This window comes from Balaenoptera borealis (assembly GCF_965194805.1).
Source record: "Balaenoptera borealis genome assembly, chromosome: 5".
In the NCBI taxonomy this organism is placed as follows: Eukaryota; Metazoa; Chordata; class Mammalia; order Artiodactyla; family Balaenopteridae; genus Balaenoptera; species Balaenoptera borealis.
Window position 1 is genome coordinate 29592566 of NC_138862.1, and position 18488 is coordinate 29611053.

The window sequence follows — 18488 nt, forward strand, 5'->3', positions numbered from 1 at the left end:
TATTTTCAGGTTGAAAGAAAATAGTCAAAGATGAAAGAAATGAACACTATAAAAGTTAAAGTTAAATCAAATGCATATTTATGATTTAAAAGTAATAATAAGTAATAAGTATGCCTTGTGGGGTTAATAACATACTCTATGTACAAAATATGACATAGCAATAGTTCAAGGATAGGAGTGGTAAATGGAAAGAAACTCTAATCACATTTAAATAATGTAAATCAAAAGACTAACATGACTTTTTGCTATCTGTTATAAGTTGAATTGTGTCCCCCTCCCCAAAAAAGATATGCTGAAGTCCTAACCTTCAGTACCTCAGAGTGTGACCTTATTTGAAAGTTAGGATTGTTGCACATGTAATTAGGTAAAATGAGGTCACAATGGAGTACAGTGGTTTCTCAATCCAATATTACTGATGTCCTTATAAGAAAATGGCCATCTAAAGATACACTGAGACACACAGAGAAATGTCATATGATGATAAAGTCATGTTCTGTTACTGAGAGTGGTATGCTAAAATGTCCATCTATGGCTCTGGGTTTTACTGTTTTTCCTGTATGTGTTTTTAAAGCTATGTCAATTTTAGCTTTATATATTTCAAAGCTTTTTTTTTGGCATATGCAAATTTAAGATTGCTGTTATCTTTTATTATCATGAAATATTCCTTTTTACATCTAATAATCTTTCTTGCTTCGGAGTCTACTTTGTCACAGGGCCAGAACCAGAGTGCAGAATTTAAGGAGACACTGATTCTCTGGTGTGGACTCTGCAGTTGCATTCTTATTTTCTTTCTATTAATTGGTTATTAATAACTTTTATGATATTTTAATTAGGTTGTAAATATTTATATTTAGAGGAGCTCTCTGTAAAGTAAGGAAGTTAATCTCTCTTGTATCTCATGTATGTTTAATATTTCCTCAGTTTGTCATTAGTCTTTTGACTTCATATATATTTATATATGAATAATTTAAAATTCTATATAATGAAATTTCTCTTTTTTTGTACAGTTTTGCTTTACAATTTCTGGGTTTTAAGTTTTAATTTGAAATACCTCTTCAAATCCCAAGTTAATGAATAAAACCACCTATACTTTTTGAATTAAATCTTTCATCCATCTGGAATTTATTTTGATGTTAAAGTAAAATATCTCTATGGTTAACGACATAACCAATTGTTCCAATAAAACTTATTGGATAACCCATCTCTCCCTTTCTCCTCATTTTAAAGGAAATGCCACTTTCTTCTTTGGTCTATTTTCTATTTCCTCTATAGTATAAAGTTGTTTTGATTTTTGTAGCTTTGTCATTTATTTTAACATGTGAAAGGGCTTTCTCATTAAATTCTTATTCCTAAATATTCCAAATGAGTTTTATTGTCATTTTGTCAAGTTATAAAATATCCTTCTGGCATTGTATTTGATATTTCATTGAAATTAAAAATATAAGGAGAACTGGCATCTTTAAAATAGTAACTCCCTATCTCACAGATTATGGTCTCTAAATACCAAATCCAAGCAAAAGGTGCAGGGATCCTTGGAGGTATGGCTAATAATAAATATGAGGCAAAAAAAAGAATAAGGGGATCCTGAGGAATCTTTTCAGAGCAAGTAGCAAGGAAATAAGTAAAGCCTACTAGGGTTGTGGTAAAAGCACTCAACAGTGAATTTTGAAGAGTCTGCCACTGGCCAAAGTTAAGAAAATCTAAGTATTAAAAGGGTAATAATTAAAATAGATTGGAACATATACCACCACACAACAACAATAACTATAACAACAAATTAACTGGTCACCATTGGAGGATGCAAGTAAGCTAACTGATTATTTTTAAAAGTAGAAAGTAAAGAGAACAAATCAAGGGTTAATCTTGCCTTTTTACATAAACTATGCCACTAGGTAATCAAATAGTAAATGAGAGAAGTTCTTCTTTATAAATATATTCCACCTAGTAAAGAACGAAAAATAGAATATCACTGTTTTGCAATGCTTAATAAATTAATGAGCTTGGGCATTAATCATCAACTAAAAGGGAGACAACCAAGTATTATTTGCCTTCTAATAGAAAAACACATGACCAAAGACAAAATAGTCTTGCAAGAACAAAACAAAAAAGAGCCTAAATTAGATCAAACCTCCATATCCAACTAACAATCTTTACTAAATACACAAAAGGAACAAACATGTTTATACCATAGAGATGCAATCAGCAAAGTTCAGACTATACAAAACCTTGGAGGACAATTTTTTTAAAACTGCAAGTTTTAGACTTTATTTGAATTCTAAGTCAATGGACCAAACTGGAAAACGATAAAATATTTATGAAGTAATTAGAAATTTGAGTACTAACTAGATTCTTAATAGTAGAGAATTATTTTTAATATTTAGGTTTGACAACATTGTGTGTATATTTTCAAATTATTAATTTTTAAAGATATTTATTGAAATATTTAAAGATAAAAAATATATCTATTTTCTATTAGCTCCAAACTAATATGGAAAGAGGGAATGGGTGGAAATAGATATGAAACATGATTAGTCACTAGTTGATAATTATTGAATCTGGATAAAGTACATGTAATTAATTTATTTTATGTATGTTTAAAATTTTCTATAATAAATTTATTGAGTTTTCCTATCCAAGAAGGTTTTTCTTTCATTTACTTAAATATATTGTTCTAGTCTTAGGGGAGTTTGAAAGTTTCTCCTTTTATTTTTAAATTTAATTCTATGGGTTTTACCTTTTTGTTTCTACATTAAACAGGATCTTTCCTGCCATATTTTTCTAACTGGCTATTGTTTGCATATAGGAAAATTATTTGTGCAGAGTATTATTAAAGGAGCCCCTTATTCAATTCTTATTGTTTCTCAGATATTTTTGGTGTGCTAATTTTTCCATGTATATAATTGCTATAGACTGAATGTTTGTGTTTGTGCCCCTACCATACATATATTAAAACTTAATCCCCAATGTGATGGTATTATGAGGTGGGACCTTAGGAGGTGACTGGATCTTGAGGGTGGAACACTCCTGAGTGGGGTTAGTACCCTTATCAAAGAGACTCCAGAGAGTTCCCTTGTCCCTTCCACTCTGTGAAGACACAAAGATAAGACAGCTGTCTATGAACCAGAAAGCAGGTTCTTCCCGGACATCAAATCTGCCAGTGCCTTGATCTTGGACTTCACAGTCTCCAGAACTGTGAGAAGTAAATTTCTGTTGTTTATGAGCTACCCAGTCTATGGCATTTTGTTACAGTTGTCTGAATTAAGACAATAATTATATAATTAGAAAAGAATCATAAATTTTCTTCTTTATTCTTTCTCCAAATTTATACTTCTATTTTATTCTCTTGCACTGGCTGTTAACTCCAGAGCAATGTTCTATAATAGTTGTAAATGGGTACACTTATTTCATTCTCAGTTTTACTGGTAATAATTCTAAGTTTTGTCTGGTTTATTGTTTGGGATATATATTTTTGATCATGTAAGAAGTATTAATGCATTCTTGTTCCTTTAAGTTTTTATTATGTTTTGCTTTGATCAGAAAGAAGTTGTGGCACATATATACAATGGAATATTACTCAGCCATAAAAAGAAACGAAATGGAGGTATTTGTAGTGAGGTGGATGGACCTAGAGTCTGTCATACAGAGTGAAGTAAGTCAGAAAGAGAAAAACAAATACAGTATGCTAACACATATACATGGAATCTAAGGGGAAAAAAAAAAAAAAGGTCATGAAGAACCTAGTGGCAAAACGGGAATAAAGACACAGACCTACTAGAGAATGGACTTGAGGATATGGGGAGGGGGAAGGGTAAGATGTGACAGGGTGAGAGAGTGTCATGGACATATATACACTACCAAATGTAAAATAGATAGCTAGTGGGAAGCAACCGCATAGCACAGGGAGATCAGCTCTGTGCTTTGTGACCACCTAGAGGGGTGGGATAGGGAGGGTGGGAGGGAGGGAGATGCAAGCGGGAAGAGATATGGGAACATATGTATATGTATAACTGATTGACTTTGTTATAAAGCAGAAACTAACACACCATTGTAAAGCAATTATACTCCAATAAAGATGTTAAAAAAATAAAAATAAAAAAAATAAAAAGAAATATATTTTTAAAAGACAATATGTTACTTATTGGGGACATATGTAATATATATTTCCATTTAAATTCATTTGAAACATATAGGCAATATCCAAAATAAAAGATATTTTCAAACTAAATAGCAAATACATTTATCAAAGGTTCTGAAGTGTAATAGATTCTTTGAAAAAACAACATTGGCATCAGCTTTTTAGTTACAAACCAAATTTATTACTTACCTATACCTTTACATGAAAAATCTTCATGTAATAAATGTTTAGTCCCCAGAAGATAGAAATATATGAAACTATACTAGTAAAAGAAAAAAAAGTACACATACTCTGGTTCATTAAATGAAATTTGTCCTGTTATGGCATAATTTTAACAAAGGAGTAATTTTTTATGTTCAAATATTATAGTGTTTCATACAGTCTAACAATGTAATGCACAGTAAGTTGTAATTTCAATACACTTACTCTTTTAATGAATGTGCAGAGAACTGGATCAATTTTCCATTGAATGAATTTTTCTTAAACAACAACAAGGGCAATTTGTCCTCTGAATTACATTGATATGTTGTAAGATTTTAATTATTTGGCAATGAGTTTCCTAATGGAGCACATTTCTGAAATAATGTGAATTACTGGGGTATATAATTAGACAATTTTCCCTCTACCTACTATTTTTAAAAATTACCTACCTCTAATCACTAAATTGAAGGTGAGGTTTAATTTATTAAGAGAATGAATGCTAATTGAGAGCATAATTTTCTTGACTTCTCTTGGCCTTTTATTTTTCTCTCTGTAAATAAGGGGTAGGTGCACCTTGCCCTCTAGGATATTTTCAAGCTATGAACTTCATTTACTTATCCACTCAAAAGTCTCTCATAAATAGCTACAACTGCATAAAAAAAAAGAAAATCTGAAAATGTGGCAGTTTTTAGTCTATCCCATTTACATTTATAAATATAATAAAAATTGATCTTAAATCTGTCATCTGATATATTTTTTGGTTTTACTGCTATCTTTGTTGATATATTTTGCTATATAGATTTTAAAAGTTTAACTTTGAATTATGTATACTGACACTCCTCCATGAAAAACTGAAAAAATGTACATTTTAATTTTATCCCACATATTCTTAGTAACCTATTCCTTTTTCTATAAGTTTTATCATTTTTTGGTCCTTCAGGAAGTTGCCATCATAAACTTAAATGATCTACTTATGTTTCTATTTCTTAAATTCGCCATTCTACATAATACCTATTAACTCCCTGCTAGGAAAAATGAAGAAATCAGTATATCCACATTTCTTTCCATATCCCTGCCCTCATCCTTATTTCCCAACTCTGGTGTTTTCTGTTCTTAATAACATTACTATACCCCTGAGAAATAACTGGGATAGTCTTACCAGCAATCTTTATTCCTATTAGCAAGGGGGAAGGGGTGGGTGGCAAGGAGAACGGCAATGACCAGTGCCTGCCACACATGACTAATCCTCCTGATTTGGTTTACACCTCTAGTTCTATCTCTGAAACTTCCACCTCACGCTTTATGATCCAGCAGCCTTCTATGAGACTGCCTTCTGCTTCCACACTCTTGGTAATTCAGTTCCCTCTTCCTGGAACACCTCCAGCCAACTGCTTATTATCCCATCAACCCATCTCGAGGCTCCCTTTTACTCTTCAAAGTACTGCTTAGACGTATTATCTTCCACTAAGTCTTCTCCTCAAGATAAAATTATACAGCCTTTATTCAATCCTGTTTCTGCCCTATGGCCATACTGCAATTATGTTGCACACCATAATAAATTACATTTATGTGTTTATCTTCTGTCTCTCCTTCTGGTTGTTACTAGTGGCTAACACTGTGCTCAATAAATGTTCACATGATCATTATACCCAGTAATATTAAGGAACTGAGTGTTTGAATTACGCATTCTTCATAAGGAAATGGTAGTGAACACTACTCACTATAGGCACACACGCTTTTTATTCTTTACATTATGAAACATTTAAAATATACACGAAAGTGGAGAGCACATTATAAAGAATCCGCATTAACCATAACAGCTTCAATAACCATCAACATTTTCATACACATTTTTATACCGGCTAGAAAGCCACTGGCAGGTTATTCTCCTAGCAGGTTGACCTGTTGTCAACAGGAATTGTTTGACTTATATCTTAGGCAAGGAAATAGATTTCAAGTCTCCGGGATCATTGTTCTAATGAACTTTAACAGCAGTAACGGACAAAACACTTTCAGAACGAGCCATGAAGTCCACTAGGGACCAAGAAGCGAGAAAACTCGGGTCTATTTAAGACTAGAACCAGAAAAACAGTTCACAAGTGTCCTAAATGGCCATTGCATGTTAAGGGATTCGTGCATGAAAACAATTCCTGCCACTTATAACTTAATTCAAGAGAAAGTTAAGGTATTTCGTTTACGTTTTTCTTTTCAATGGCCCTCTTCAGTGTTAGCAATAGAGGAAAATGTGTCCCTGCTCCTTTGGATAAATCGCATTGACTGAAGATTCCTCGAATTCATTTTTTCCAAAACGAAAGCACAGGAGTGAGGATCGTATCCAAGTTCCGGGGTCGCCAGCCCCTGCCTCCCTCTACGCCCGCACTGTGGCAGGGGCTCTTCTAGGGATGCTGCGGCGAGGGGCGGGGGGGCGGGGAACGTTTGGGACCGCCCCCCCCCAATCTGGAATCTAGATCCCCGGCAAACGAGCACGCTTTAAAAGGTAGAAAGAACGAAATAACAAACGCTGGAACCTGGGCCTGGTTAGGCACATCACCCCAAAACGCAATCACCTAATGGTACTCACTGCCCCTCAGGCGAATGGGGACAGGCCGGAACTACACTTCCCAGAAAGCAAAGCGGCGGGGCGGTGCTAAAAAGACTGTTTTTAACCTCAAGTTCGCTCCAGGTGCTTCAGGTTTGCTTAGAAACTCCAGTCCCTCTTGCTAGCGCTCCTCCGCCCCAGCCTAATTGGCTCTGTAGTCCGTTGCGTGGGAGGCGGCTCGGGCGCCCCTGGCAGCGGTTGAATGGGGGCCCTCATGCCCTCGGCCTCACGGTAAATGAAGTCCTTTCTCTGGTCCGAGATGTAGCTTCTCGGGCCGCTTCAGAGCAACAGGACTACATTTCCCAGAGGAGTGCGGGGCTGCCGGGCGGCGTGGGGGCGGTGCCTCACGTCTGGCACAGTCATCCTAAGCTTCTTCCGCTGGACTGTGATGGCCGGAGAGATGACGATCTTAGGTCAGTGACCAGGAGGGTCCTTTGCGCTGTTGCGGGCACCGGAGCGGTTGAGGGAGGCCGGGGTGTTGGGGTCGTTGCATCTGCTGGATCCCGCTGGCGCAGCGGGTAGGGCGCCAGAAAGGTGACTTAGAGGCGGTTTTGGGCTGTTCGCGACGCCGGGTTGGGGGTCGCCTCTAGGAAGGCCCGGGCCGCAGTAGGCCCGGGTAAGACCGGCGGCGACCTCTGCATACATCCCAGGGACGTTGGGCCTCGGGAAGGGTTCTTTCCTACGCAACGTCGATTTTTGAATCGTTGGTTGAATTGGGGCCTTTGAGAGGCCGACAGAATGTGCATCTCCTAGACCCCTAGACCCCTTTGTGGAGGAAGGGGGAGGAACAGCAGCAGCATCCCGAGCTGTAGACTCAGGGGACGCTGGATTTTGAGAGAGCCAGATACCTCTTTGATGTACAGTCCAGTGTTCTTTCCACCAATCCGGGTAGGAACTACCCTCTCCGGCGGAGAAGGTGATGAAATGCTTCTGAAAATGTGTACGTAGGAGCAAGAGGAAGCTGGGATTGGCAGCGGATGTCATTTCATTATGTGTTGATGAGGATGACCTAATGATTAGTAAAGCCGACTCCTACAAATTGGTGTTTTGAGTTGTATGTAACATGGATGGACACAGGTGTATAGCACAGCCTCCTGAAACCAAATAACAGATTAGCTGTAAATTCGAATTGACTTCTTTCTCCATCACTTATGTTTACAGTTTGCGTGGCGTTTGTTCGTATTTGGCTTTTTCAGCAATTGGTATTTATTGAACAGTTTTCTACTGGCTAGGAACCATTGGTGCAGGGGACACAGCGTGACTAAAACCTGACTTCAAAGAGCTTCCATTTATGTTATCATCAGGGTTACACACTTTTAATTCTTCTCCGAAATATCACCTCTGCAAGATGTCCTTAATTCGTATTTAATACAGAAAAAGTTAACTATGTTCTGTAATGAAGGGATCGTTTAAAAATATCTAAGCAATTTCCAAAATTATTTTAATCCAGTTTATCCATTTCATCCGTTTGAAAGGAAAAAAGAGAGAGGGGATAAAGAGTTTTACCCTTACAATAACAGAGCTTTTGCTGTGGAAATTTTAATGTTAGTTTCTTTTTAATAATGACATCTAAAGCTAATTATAAAACTATAAAATCTAAATATCATTTGATCAAGAATTGGATTATATTCTAGCTTTTGCTCCAAATGAATGACTTCTCCTGTCAGCATTAGCACAATTATTATCGAAATGTTTTTATTTTTTATCCCTTTACTCACCCATAAGTGAAGCACACAAACATACAGGGGGTTTTTTGTTTGTTTGTTTTTGTTGTTACTTCATTTTAATTGTATTATAGTCAGTTTGCATTATGAAAAACTTGATGTTTGAGAAACGTTATCGTGAGTACTGTAAAAGAAAATATTTGGAGACTATTTTTAGTCTAGCACGGAAGCGTGATAGTAAAGGGATTTTACTGTTGTAATTTCGCGCATTGTACTAGTTTGATAAGACGCAACTTGTAATTTGCCTGTATTTCAGGATCAGCTGTTCTGACTCTCCTGTTGGCTGGCTATTTCGCGCAACAGTATTTACCACTGCCTACTCCTAAGGTGATTGGAATTGACCTTGGCACTACCTACTGTTCAGTTGGGGTGTTTTTTCCTGGAACAGGAAAAGTAAAGGTCATTCCAGATGAAAATGGGCACGTCAGCCTACCCAGCATGGTGTCCTTTACTGACAACGATGTTTATGTGGGGTATGAAAGCTTAGAGCTGGCGGACTCAAATCCTCAGAACACAATATATGACGCTAAAAGATTCATAGGCAAGATTTTTACCCCAGAAGAGCTAGAAGCTGAAATTGGCAGATACCCATTTAAGGTAAGTGAAGCCAAAATCTATTTTAACTCTAGTTCAGCATACTGTTTCAATTAATGCTTTGGCTTCAAGTTACAAAACATTCTATTTCAACAGACTCAGTTTGCCTGGAAGTTATATTATCTCATATAACAAACAATCCCACAGCAGCTCCAGGGTTAGCTAATTCAGTGGTTCCGCAATATTACTGAGGACTTAGGATATTACCATCTCCTCACTCTGCTATCCTCAGAATGTCTGCACAGCTCTTTCATTGTAGCCGGAGGCTAATGAAGCCCCATGTACCTATAGATGGGTGGATGGATAAATAGATACTCTTCCTGTGTTTGTGTGTATACATAGTTATATACATAAAAAGAGATCACAGGCATGCTGTGTAATGACTTGTTTGAAACTCATCAATATATCATGGACAATTAGTCAGTGGGCTCACATCATTCATTATCTTTCATGGTTGTGTGAAACGACTGTTCCGCCAATTAATTGTCCAGTCTCACTGTAAGTTTTATTTTTTCCCTGGTTTTCCACTATTATTGGAGCTTCAGTGAATATCCTTGTACATGTATGTTTTTACACTTCTCTGATAATTTCCTAAATTTGAATTCAAGAACTGGAATTGATAGGCCAAATGATTGCATGTTTTTAAGGCTTTTGATTTGTATTGCCAAATTGTGCATCGAAAAGTTTACGTGCCTTTATCTATTTTTTAGAATGCCTATATCTTCACTAGTTATTGTTTTTCAATCTTTGCCAATAGATAAATAAAAAATGGTATCTTGCATTAATTTGCATTCCTGTGATTTCTGTTGAGGTCAGACTTTTAAAAACGTGTTTATTGGCATTTTAATTTTCTTTAGTGATCCACTTCTTACCCTTTCTCCTGTTTTCTTTTGGGGTGTTTGTCTTTCCCTTGATGACTATGAAATACCTTTGTGATGTGTTTTCAGTATTTTTTCCTTTTTTTAAAAAAACTGACGTATAATTTTATTTTTGAACTGTCAAGACTTAAATTTTTATGTGGTAAAATCATCTCTTAATAATTTTTTTTAAATGTTTTTGGACTCTTACCATGCTTACGGTGGCCTTTCCCATCCTATCCACTTGTATTTTTTTTCTAATGCTTTTATATAAGTATTTGTAGGTTTAGGTTTTGCTGGGGTTTTTTTTTTCTTTTAAGCATTTAAATGTTTATTCCATGTAGGGTTCCCCCCCCCTTTTGGTTAATTATGAAGTGAGATTCTAAATAAATAGATTTTAAAATAGATAGTGGTATCAGTGCTGCTTATTGATTAACCCATCATAAAAATTCTCAAATTTTTATTCATTTTCAAAGGAGCAAAAAAAGAATCTCTCCAGGCATTTCTTAGGTTTACATCTTTGTTCTTTTTTAGCTTCTTTCTTAAGACCCTTTACTAATTTGTAATTTTTCTTATGTAATGATAAAATCATATAAAGCTATACAGTTTCCTCTAAGTTACAGCTTTGGGTACATTACTTATTGATCCAAGAGTTATTTTAAAGGTTTTTTTGGTTTGTTTTAAGTTTCTAAGTGATCTGATTTTTTTGTTGTTTCTGTTTCATGATCACTCTGAAGGTACTGGTACATTTGGGTCTTATTTTAAGGACCTTATTTTAAGTGTCCATAGCTTGTTTTTGTTTTCCCCAGACAGGTAAAATACTTTTTGGAAGGTCAGATTTTCTTAATTGAAAACTAATTATGTAGTCTTGAATGATTGGGGTAAACTTCTTATAATTTCTTAGAACAGACTAATTCCCTTTTACTGTTGATGTTAATACAAACTATTGGTGAAACTAGTATGTTTTAGAATTAGTCTGATTTTTTAAATGTACAAATGTACAACTACATTAGCAGGAAAAAGATGCTAATACATGTTTTCATGGAAACAAGAATGTGAGTGATATTTGATTCTTAGATAAGAACATAACAAAGCACTAAAATTATTCTTGTTAATATGTACCAGGACATTCTTTCAATTATCTATTACTTTTGGAAATAAGTTAATTTTTTAAAAAAGAAGATCTTGGGTCACAAACATGACTTAGCCACTGTTATTCCTTCTACTTCATCATTCATCTTTTCTTTCATTTAACAGATATATATTGAGAATCTTCTATGTTTCAATTATATGCTTAGTGATGAATTTTATTTTTCTGCTCTTATTGAGAGCTATGGAGTGGATTCATTTTATAGCTTTTAAAGTATGACTTTTAATAACCTCTAATCTTAGTAAATGCACTTGCTAGATAACAAATGAATTGTATGACCCTTTAAAGGTAAGTTTTGATTGAATACATTCCATATGTATGTGTGTTAGCGTATGCGTATGTACGTATATGTAGGTATATACACACACAGTTTTATATATATATTTTTTTATCTTTGCAAATCTTATTCACAGGTTTTAAACAAAAATGGAATGGTTGAGTTTTCTGTGACAAGTAATGAGACCATCACCGTTTCCCCAGAATATGTTGGCTCTAGACTGTTGTTGAAATTAAAGGAAATGGCAGAGGAATATCTTGGAATGCCAGTTGCCAATGCTGTTATTTCTGTACCAGCAGAATTTGATCTAAAACAGAGAAATTCAACAATTCAAGCTGCTAACCTTGCAGGTAATATCACTTACCTGAGTTACATTTTGCTCAAAATTTTGTTAGGCTGAAAATCTGTAGTAATGTGTATCATTTTGCAAACCACCTAACTAGGCACCTAGACAAACTATATGGTGGATAAATCAGATGGATTTTTATATAGGTTTACAAACAATTTAGAAAGCTCCATGGTACAATGTAAAATGTGTATATTATGACAGCAGCCTATCAGTTAGGCATATGAGAAAGGCTGAGAAAGAACATGGACACATGTTAACAGTGAGGAATTTTTTCTTCTAAAATTCTTTTAATGTTAAGATGAATATAATATAATGTTTTTTAAAAATCTGAGGTGGGAGAAAATTCATTCAACACCATTCAGCAAATATTAAGTGCCTAGGTAAACAAAACAGATAAATCCATTTTCTCATGGAGCTTATATTCTGTTGGAGGGAACAGAAAATCAGCATTGAAGGTAAGTATATTATGGCATTTCTTACTTAGCATTATTAACATTTGGGGCTGGATTATTCTTTGCTGTGGGGAACTGTCCTGTGTATTATAGGGTATTTTGCAGCACCCCTAGCCTGTACACACTAGAAGGTAGTGGCACTCTCCCCACCAAGTAGTGATAATTTTATGTCTCCAGACAATGCCAAATGTCCCCAGAGGAACGAAATGACCTCTGGTTGAGAGCCTTGATACAATGTATGTCAGAAAGTAACGTGCTGTAGAAAAAAAGACAGGATAAGGGGGCAGGTGGGTGATCAGAGAATAGGGGGATTTGCAAGTTTTAAAGAGAGCGGTCAGGTAGACTTCACTGAGAAAGTGACGTTTAAGTAGATTTGAAGGAAGCAAGGTAGTGAGCCAAGCAGATATATGGAGGAACTGTGTTGCAGGAGAGAGAGTGCCAGTGTAGCAGACATAAAATGAGAATTTGCTGGTACATAAGAAGATAGGAAGTTGGCCAATGTGGCCAGAGCAGAGTTAGTGATGAAGTCAGAGAGCTAAGGGGAAGGGTATTAAGGTCTTTGAATAAATTCTTCAGAGTTTGACTAGTTTTTATGGCTTGTGATACATAAAGCCATACTACTTTCACGGCCGTTCATTATGTGTGGCAGTTAGTTTAAAGCAGGAGTTTTGCTCAAGGAAATCTGATCTTTTGCTTGCACATTTACTGTTTAACTTTACCTTGAAGTCAGATTTTGCTATGTATTTCAGATTTGCAAGGGTCTTGGATTTTAAGTACTTTTTTGAAGTGTCATTGTAGCTATTGTAGCTACTGGATTTTTCATTTTATTATCATTTCTTCTCTGTTTATTCATGTGTTCTTTTTATCAAAAATTCATTTTTCAAAGAAGAGCACACTAAGCTTACCTCATTTCTATAGCAATTTGTTACAGTGCATAATGACTAAAGTTTATTTGCTCATATATTCCCAAGTAAAATAGGAATATTAGAAGAGGCTGAGAGATTTTTTAAAATTAAGTATTAATAAAGAATAGAATGATGTATTCTGCTGAATCTGGGCCTTTATTTCTTTATATTATAATCTTCTTTTAGAATAATTTTAATGACACCCATTTGGAAGAACCTATATTTATCCTTCCCATTTCATTATTTTTATTGGGTTTGTGACTGTGTACTCAGTGGAGTTCACTTCAGAGAAGATACTTATGTGTTGTAAGATTAAGTGAGAAGAAATTTCTTAATAGTGTCCTCTCATGATTGTTCTTCCCTCCAACCAATTTTATAGGACTGAAGATCTTAAGAGTAATAAATGAACCCACAGCAGCAGCTATGGCCTATGGTCTCCACAAAGCTGATGTCTTTCACGTCTTGGTGATAGATTTGGGTGGAGGAACTTTAGATGTGTCATTGCTGAATAAACAAGGAGGAATGTTTTTAACCCGAGCGATGTCTGGTAAGAAAAATAGAGGGAGCGTTAAAGAGATTAAGGCACGTTAACATATCTAATGTGTAAAGTGTTCATTTTTAAATTTTTCCGTATTCTTTGCGTTCATTTTGGTAATCTTCTGTACGTGTAATCTTATGCCACCACTTATTATATTTATAGCAAAAAGTTAAGTCTCAAAAAATGACTGGACATCCTGTAAGTCAAATAAATATACTGCCATTTGTAGCTGAGCCAGTAGTTTTCACCTCCATGGTAAAGGGAACAGAAGGAAAGAAATTATTTTAAAATGAAGGATGATCAGTTTATTTCACTTAATAATCTGTTTCACAAAATAGATATCTTTAGGAAATCTAATAATAGTATTTTGCATTCTAAATTTTTTTTTAAGGTTAATTTAGTTTAAGGAATTAAGCCTGTGGAGCTTAAGTTACAGGTGGCCTAACTGGACCCATTTAGAACCAAGTTCAGTGGTGGGCATTTATATTGCATTACTCTTTTCCTAATTAAATTATTTTTTCTACTTTTCAGCTCTTAATCATTTAAACAAAAGGATTTTTTAAAAAAGAGAAAATGCTTACTGGTACTTCTTAATTAAAAGGAGGACTTCCTTCTGTTGAGAATAATGACATTTAGTGTTTTTAAATTGCTACTTAAAAGCCGGTCTGTGTTCTCAATTTCTTAATTTCTGCAAAAGTATTTGATATCACTGAGATACCTCCTATTACATCATTTAAACCCGGATGTGCACTGTATTTTAATAGTACACATTTGAATTAAAATCATTTTAATCCAGTTATTTTTAATCAGTCTTTGTATGAATAAAATCTTAATACATTAAATAAGGATTTATTATTCCCAGAATATCATTTATACATACATACTACACAGACACACATATATATGTACACACATAAACGTATATTCATAAATATAAACTTTGTAATTTTTAACTTAGGAAACAATAAACTTGGAGGACAAGACTTCAATCAAAGATTGCTTCAGTACTTATATAAACAGATCTATCAAACATATGGCTTCCTACCCTCTAGGAAAGAGGAAATCCACAGATTAAGACAAGCTGTAGAAATGGTCAAATTAAACCTGACTCTTCATCAGACTGCCCAGATGTCAGTATTACTAACGGTGGAGGAAAAGGACGGGAAGGAACCTCAGAGTAGTGACACTGAACCGCCAAAGGACGAACTTTCCCCGGCAGACAGCCCCCATGTGAACAGCATGTTTGGAGCTAGCCTTCCTGAAAAGAAGAATGGAGAAAGTCAGGTTTTATTTGAAACAGAAATATCACGGAAGCTCTTTGACACCCTTAATGAAGATCTTTTCCAGAAAATACTAGTACCCATTCAGCAAGTGTTAAAAGAAGGCCACCTGGAAAAAACTGAGATTGATGAGGTGGTTTTGGTTGGGGGCTCAACTCGTATTCCTCGAATCCGCCAAGTCATTCAAGAGTTCTTTGGAAAGGATCCCAACACGTCTGTAGACCCTGACTTGGCAGTGGTGACAGGAGTGGCTATCCAAGCAGGGATTGATGGAGGCTCTTGGCCTCTCCAGGTCAGTGCGTTAGAAATTCCCAATAAGCATTTACAAAAGACCAACTTCAACTGAATTATGGAGGGATGGTCATTTGAGATCTTGTCTGATGATCTCTTCCTGTTTATCAGACCACCTCTGTCCACTAAATAAAGTCTCTAAAATGTCTCACACATTTACCTAAAAGGTAACATTTATATATATGAAATTTTACAGAACATTTTGTTTTAGAATTGAATGTGACCAGATTGATCCTTGATTTTGGAGAGATCCCATTCCAACAAGTACTTCTAAAGTGAAAGAATTGAGGTAAAGCTCTTACAGGAGCATAGGTGACTGTATTTTCTGGATTCTGGAAGTAGATATCCATGTGCACTTATAACTATATTCTATAAACATTGCCTAGTGCCAATTATAGGATTCCCAGTTCTTACTAAATTATATTAGCAGGAGCTGGTAATTTATTTACTTGGTTATCACATGTAACTCTTAAATTTGAACTATACTTGAAGGACAGTGTTGATGTCAGGTACTTACAGTGGCTGGGAGATAGCAGTATTATTGATATAAGCTGCATATATAATATTCAATAACTGCCATATATAACAAAATTACTTTCACAAATTCAGTATCCCATTTTGTGTCCTATTCCTATAACCTGCATTCTCCGGATTTTCAAAATATATTTATTGGATCAATTTATTTTCTTTCTAAAATAGCTACAGATTTATTCAAATGTTTCATTACCAATTTATATTTTAGTTCTTCATCTGCTATGTGTCATTCTCTGCTTGGATTTCCATGATTCTGCATGGTTTGAAAACAATAGAGAATTATTAATTACATTTTAAAAATGTGTTAATGTCACAATAAAGCCGTCATTACTATACATTTTTTTTGTTATTTAAGACCTTTGTAGACATTGATAAACAGCAGTAATTAGGTACAGTATTTATTTATTTTATGTTTTTGTTTTTGTTTCATTGTTTATTTTCAGTAAGCCCTGGAGAATTTAGCTTGCATTTGATTCAGTTTTACCAAGATTTTTTCCCCGTATTTAGTTTTAAATGAGGAAAATTGTACTCATTTGTAAAAACCTTGTTATTGTTTCCTACCATCATTTAAAAATAATCAGACTTGGACTGTTTTTAGCCTTAAGGTTAGTGTGTGATGAGAGCAAAAAATTTGTGAATACTGGAAATAATGTGGAAATCTAATGTGGAAGATGATGTGAAAAAAATGTCCACAAATCCGTATTTGTAGTAGTTTTGGTTTGTTTCCTTTTAGAAAAGATGCAGGAACCAAGAAAGAAAATACAGTAGTTTTATTTATGTGATGCCCCTATTATTTGAAGATTTTCTTTTTCCTTAATAGAAGCTACTTCTTATCAATACTCAAAAATTAAACTCTGGTCAGCAGTTTTGCTAATATAAAATATGTCTGCTTTATCCATTGTTGAATTTGAAAGGATGTTGAATTTCCAATCACTGAAAAAGAGAAATAAGCAAACTCATTTCAGCAACATCAAAACATTTCTGCTTCTCATAGTAAAAATCTGAGTGTTTTTTGCAGATCTTAAAAAAAAAAAAGTTTCTTAAAAATGAAATTGCTGTTAAAACAATTTCAATCAAATACTTTTGTGTACAGAAAATGTCTGTAGTAGGTAAATAGAAAAATATAAAATGTTGACATGTTTTATTTTAGAACTAAATGGAGAAATGCCAAAGAGGAATCCTTCACTGCGTTATGAAAATATTCAAGTGTTCTTTTGGACTTTATAAAAATCTTTACTAGATTTTAAAATTGAAAAATATCTTTTTGCAAAGGTCTTTAAGAGAAAAGTGTTCAATTTATCAAAATCTCCATAGATAGTAACCAGCTTTAACCTAAAGCATTTTAAGATTTTTTTTAAAAAGCTTGAATTTCTCCAGTATATGAGATAGTTCAGGACAATCTGTTAACAGTTCTTAGAGGAAACAATTTGCAAAACAGGGCAGCTAATCTCATACTCTAAAATTGGAATTTAAATGATTTGATTGTTTCTGAAAAATAGGCAGTGTTGGAATTGGGGGACATTAGCATATTAGAAAAGCATAACTATTCTCTAGTATAATTATACCTTTAAAAAAAAATTAATGTCTGTCTTCAATCATATTAGGGGGCTATATATAAATAGTTTTGAAATCGATGTAGTTTATTTAAAAGGTAAAAATGCATTCTGAAAGGGATCATTTATGCATAATAATCTGAAGACATTTTTCATAAAACAAACAATACATTTTGGTTGTACATCTTGCTAGTGTTTTTTGAAGTACATAACTTTTAAAATATTAACTGTCTTGTATGATTAGAATATGTGAATGAATAATTTATTTTGTGTCAGGAATGTTTTGGTATTTACTGTGTTTTCACTGGAACCACTTACATATCAGCAGATACTATTGTGTATAACATGTTCTGAAGATCATAGTTATTATGCATAACAGATTGTGCCTCTTAGATTTGTGTGTATACAGGTATTTCACATTTTAATGTAAATAAATATCACTTTGCAGTTTGTTTTTTAAATTGTGTCCTTTATTTTCTATTCTGGACTACGCCCAGAGTACATTTTTGAGGTATGTAAATAAGAAAGGAAATGGGAATAGAGCTGATCTGAAGCTCATGGCATGTGACCTCAGCAGCTATTACCTAATTCCCTACATCCTGAATGTCCCTGGAGTTGCTTAGTTTTCTACTTACTTCTTTCTTTTTTTTAAATTAATTTTTATTGGAGTATAGTTGCTTTACAATGTTTTGTTAGTTTCTGCTGTACAGCGAAGTGAATCAGCTATACATATACATATATCCCCTCTTATTTGGATTTCCTTCCCATTTAGGTCACCGCAGAGGATTAAGTAGAGTTCCCTGTGCTGTACAGTAGGTTCTCATTAGTTATCTGTTTTATACATAGTAGTGTATATATGTCAATCCCAATCTCCCAGTTCATCCACCCCTCCTTCCCCCCTTGGTGTCCATATGTTTGTTCTCTACGTCTGTGTCTCTATTTCTGCTTTGCAAATACATTCATCTGTATCATTTTTCTGGATTCCACATATAAGCAATACACGATACTTGTTTTTCTAGATTAGTTTTGGCTCCGTTATAGTCAGAAGC

At 34.6% G+C, this 18488-nt stretch overlaps 1 protein-coding gene and 1 long non-coding RNA gene across 2 annotated transcripts in view; one reads left to right on the top strand and one right to left on the bottom strand.

The window, feature by feature from the left end:
• The window catches only part of LOC309628732, a 74491-nt gene extending 67404 nt beyond the window's left edge, over positions 1–7087 (bottom strand). Inside the window, exon 1 of the long non-coding RNA XR_014244679.1 lies at positions 7004–7087. This is a non-coding gene — a long non-coding RNA (uncharacterized lncRNA). The remainder of the gene's footprint in view (positions 1–7003) is intronic.
• HSPA13 (heat shock protein family A (Hsp70) member 13) lies at positions 5978–17900 on the top strand. Its single transcript, XM_082391949.1, has 5 exons — positions 5978–7348; positions 8916–9256; positions 11674–11887; positions 13623–13790; positions 14740–17900. The coding sequence occupies exons 1-5, from the start codon at positions 7324–7326 to the stop codon at positions 15405–15407; spliced, it is 1416 nt and encodes a 471-aa protein (XP_082248075.1). The 5' UTR covers positions 5978–7323; the 3' UTR covers positions 15408–17900.
• Positions 17901–18488: the final 588 nt, after the last annotated feature.

Excerpts from the sequence above, each read along its gene's own strand:
- HSPA13 (XM_082391949.1), top strand. The coding sequence starts at position 7,324 with ATGGCCGGAGAGATGACGATCTTAG. Across the intron at positions 7,349-8,915 it reads CGGAGAGATGACGATCTTAG|GATCAGCTGTTCTGACTCTC; the intron begins GTCAGTGACCAG and ends CCTGTATTTCAG. Across the intron at positions 9,257-11,673 it reads TTGGCAGATACCCATTTAAG|GTTTTAAACAAAAATGGAAT; the intron begins GTAAGTGAAGCC and ends TCTTATTCACAG.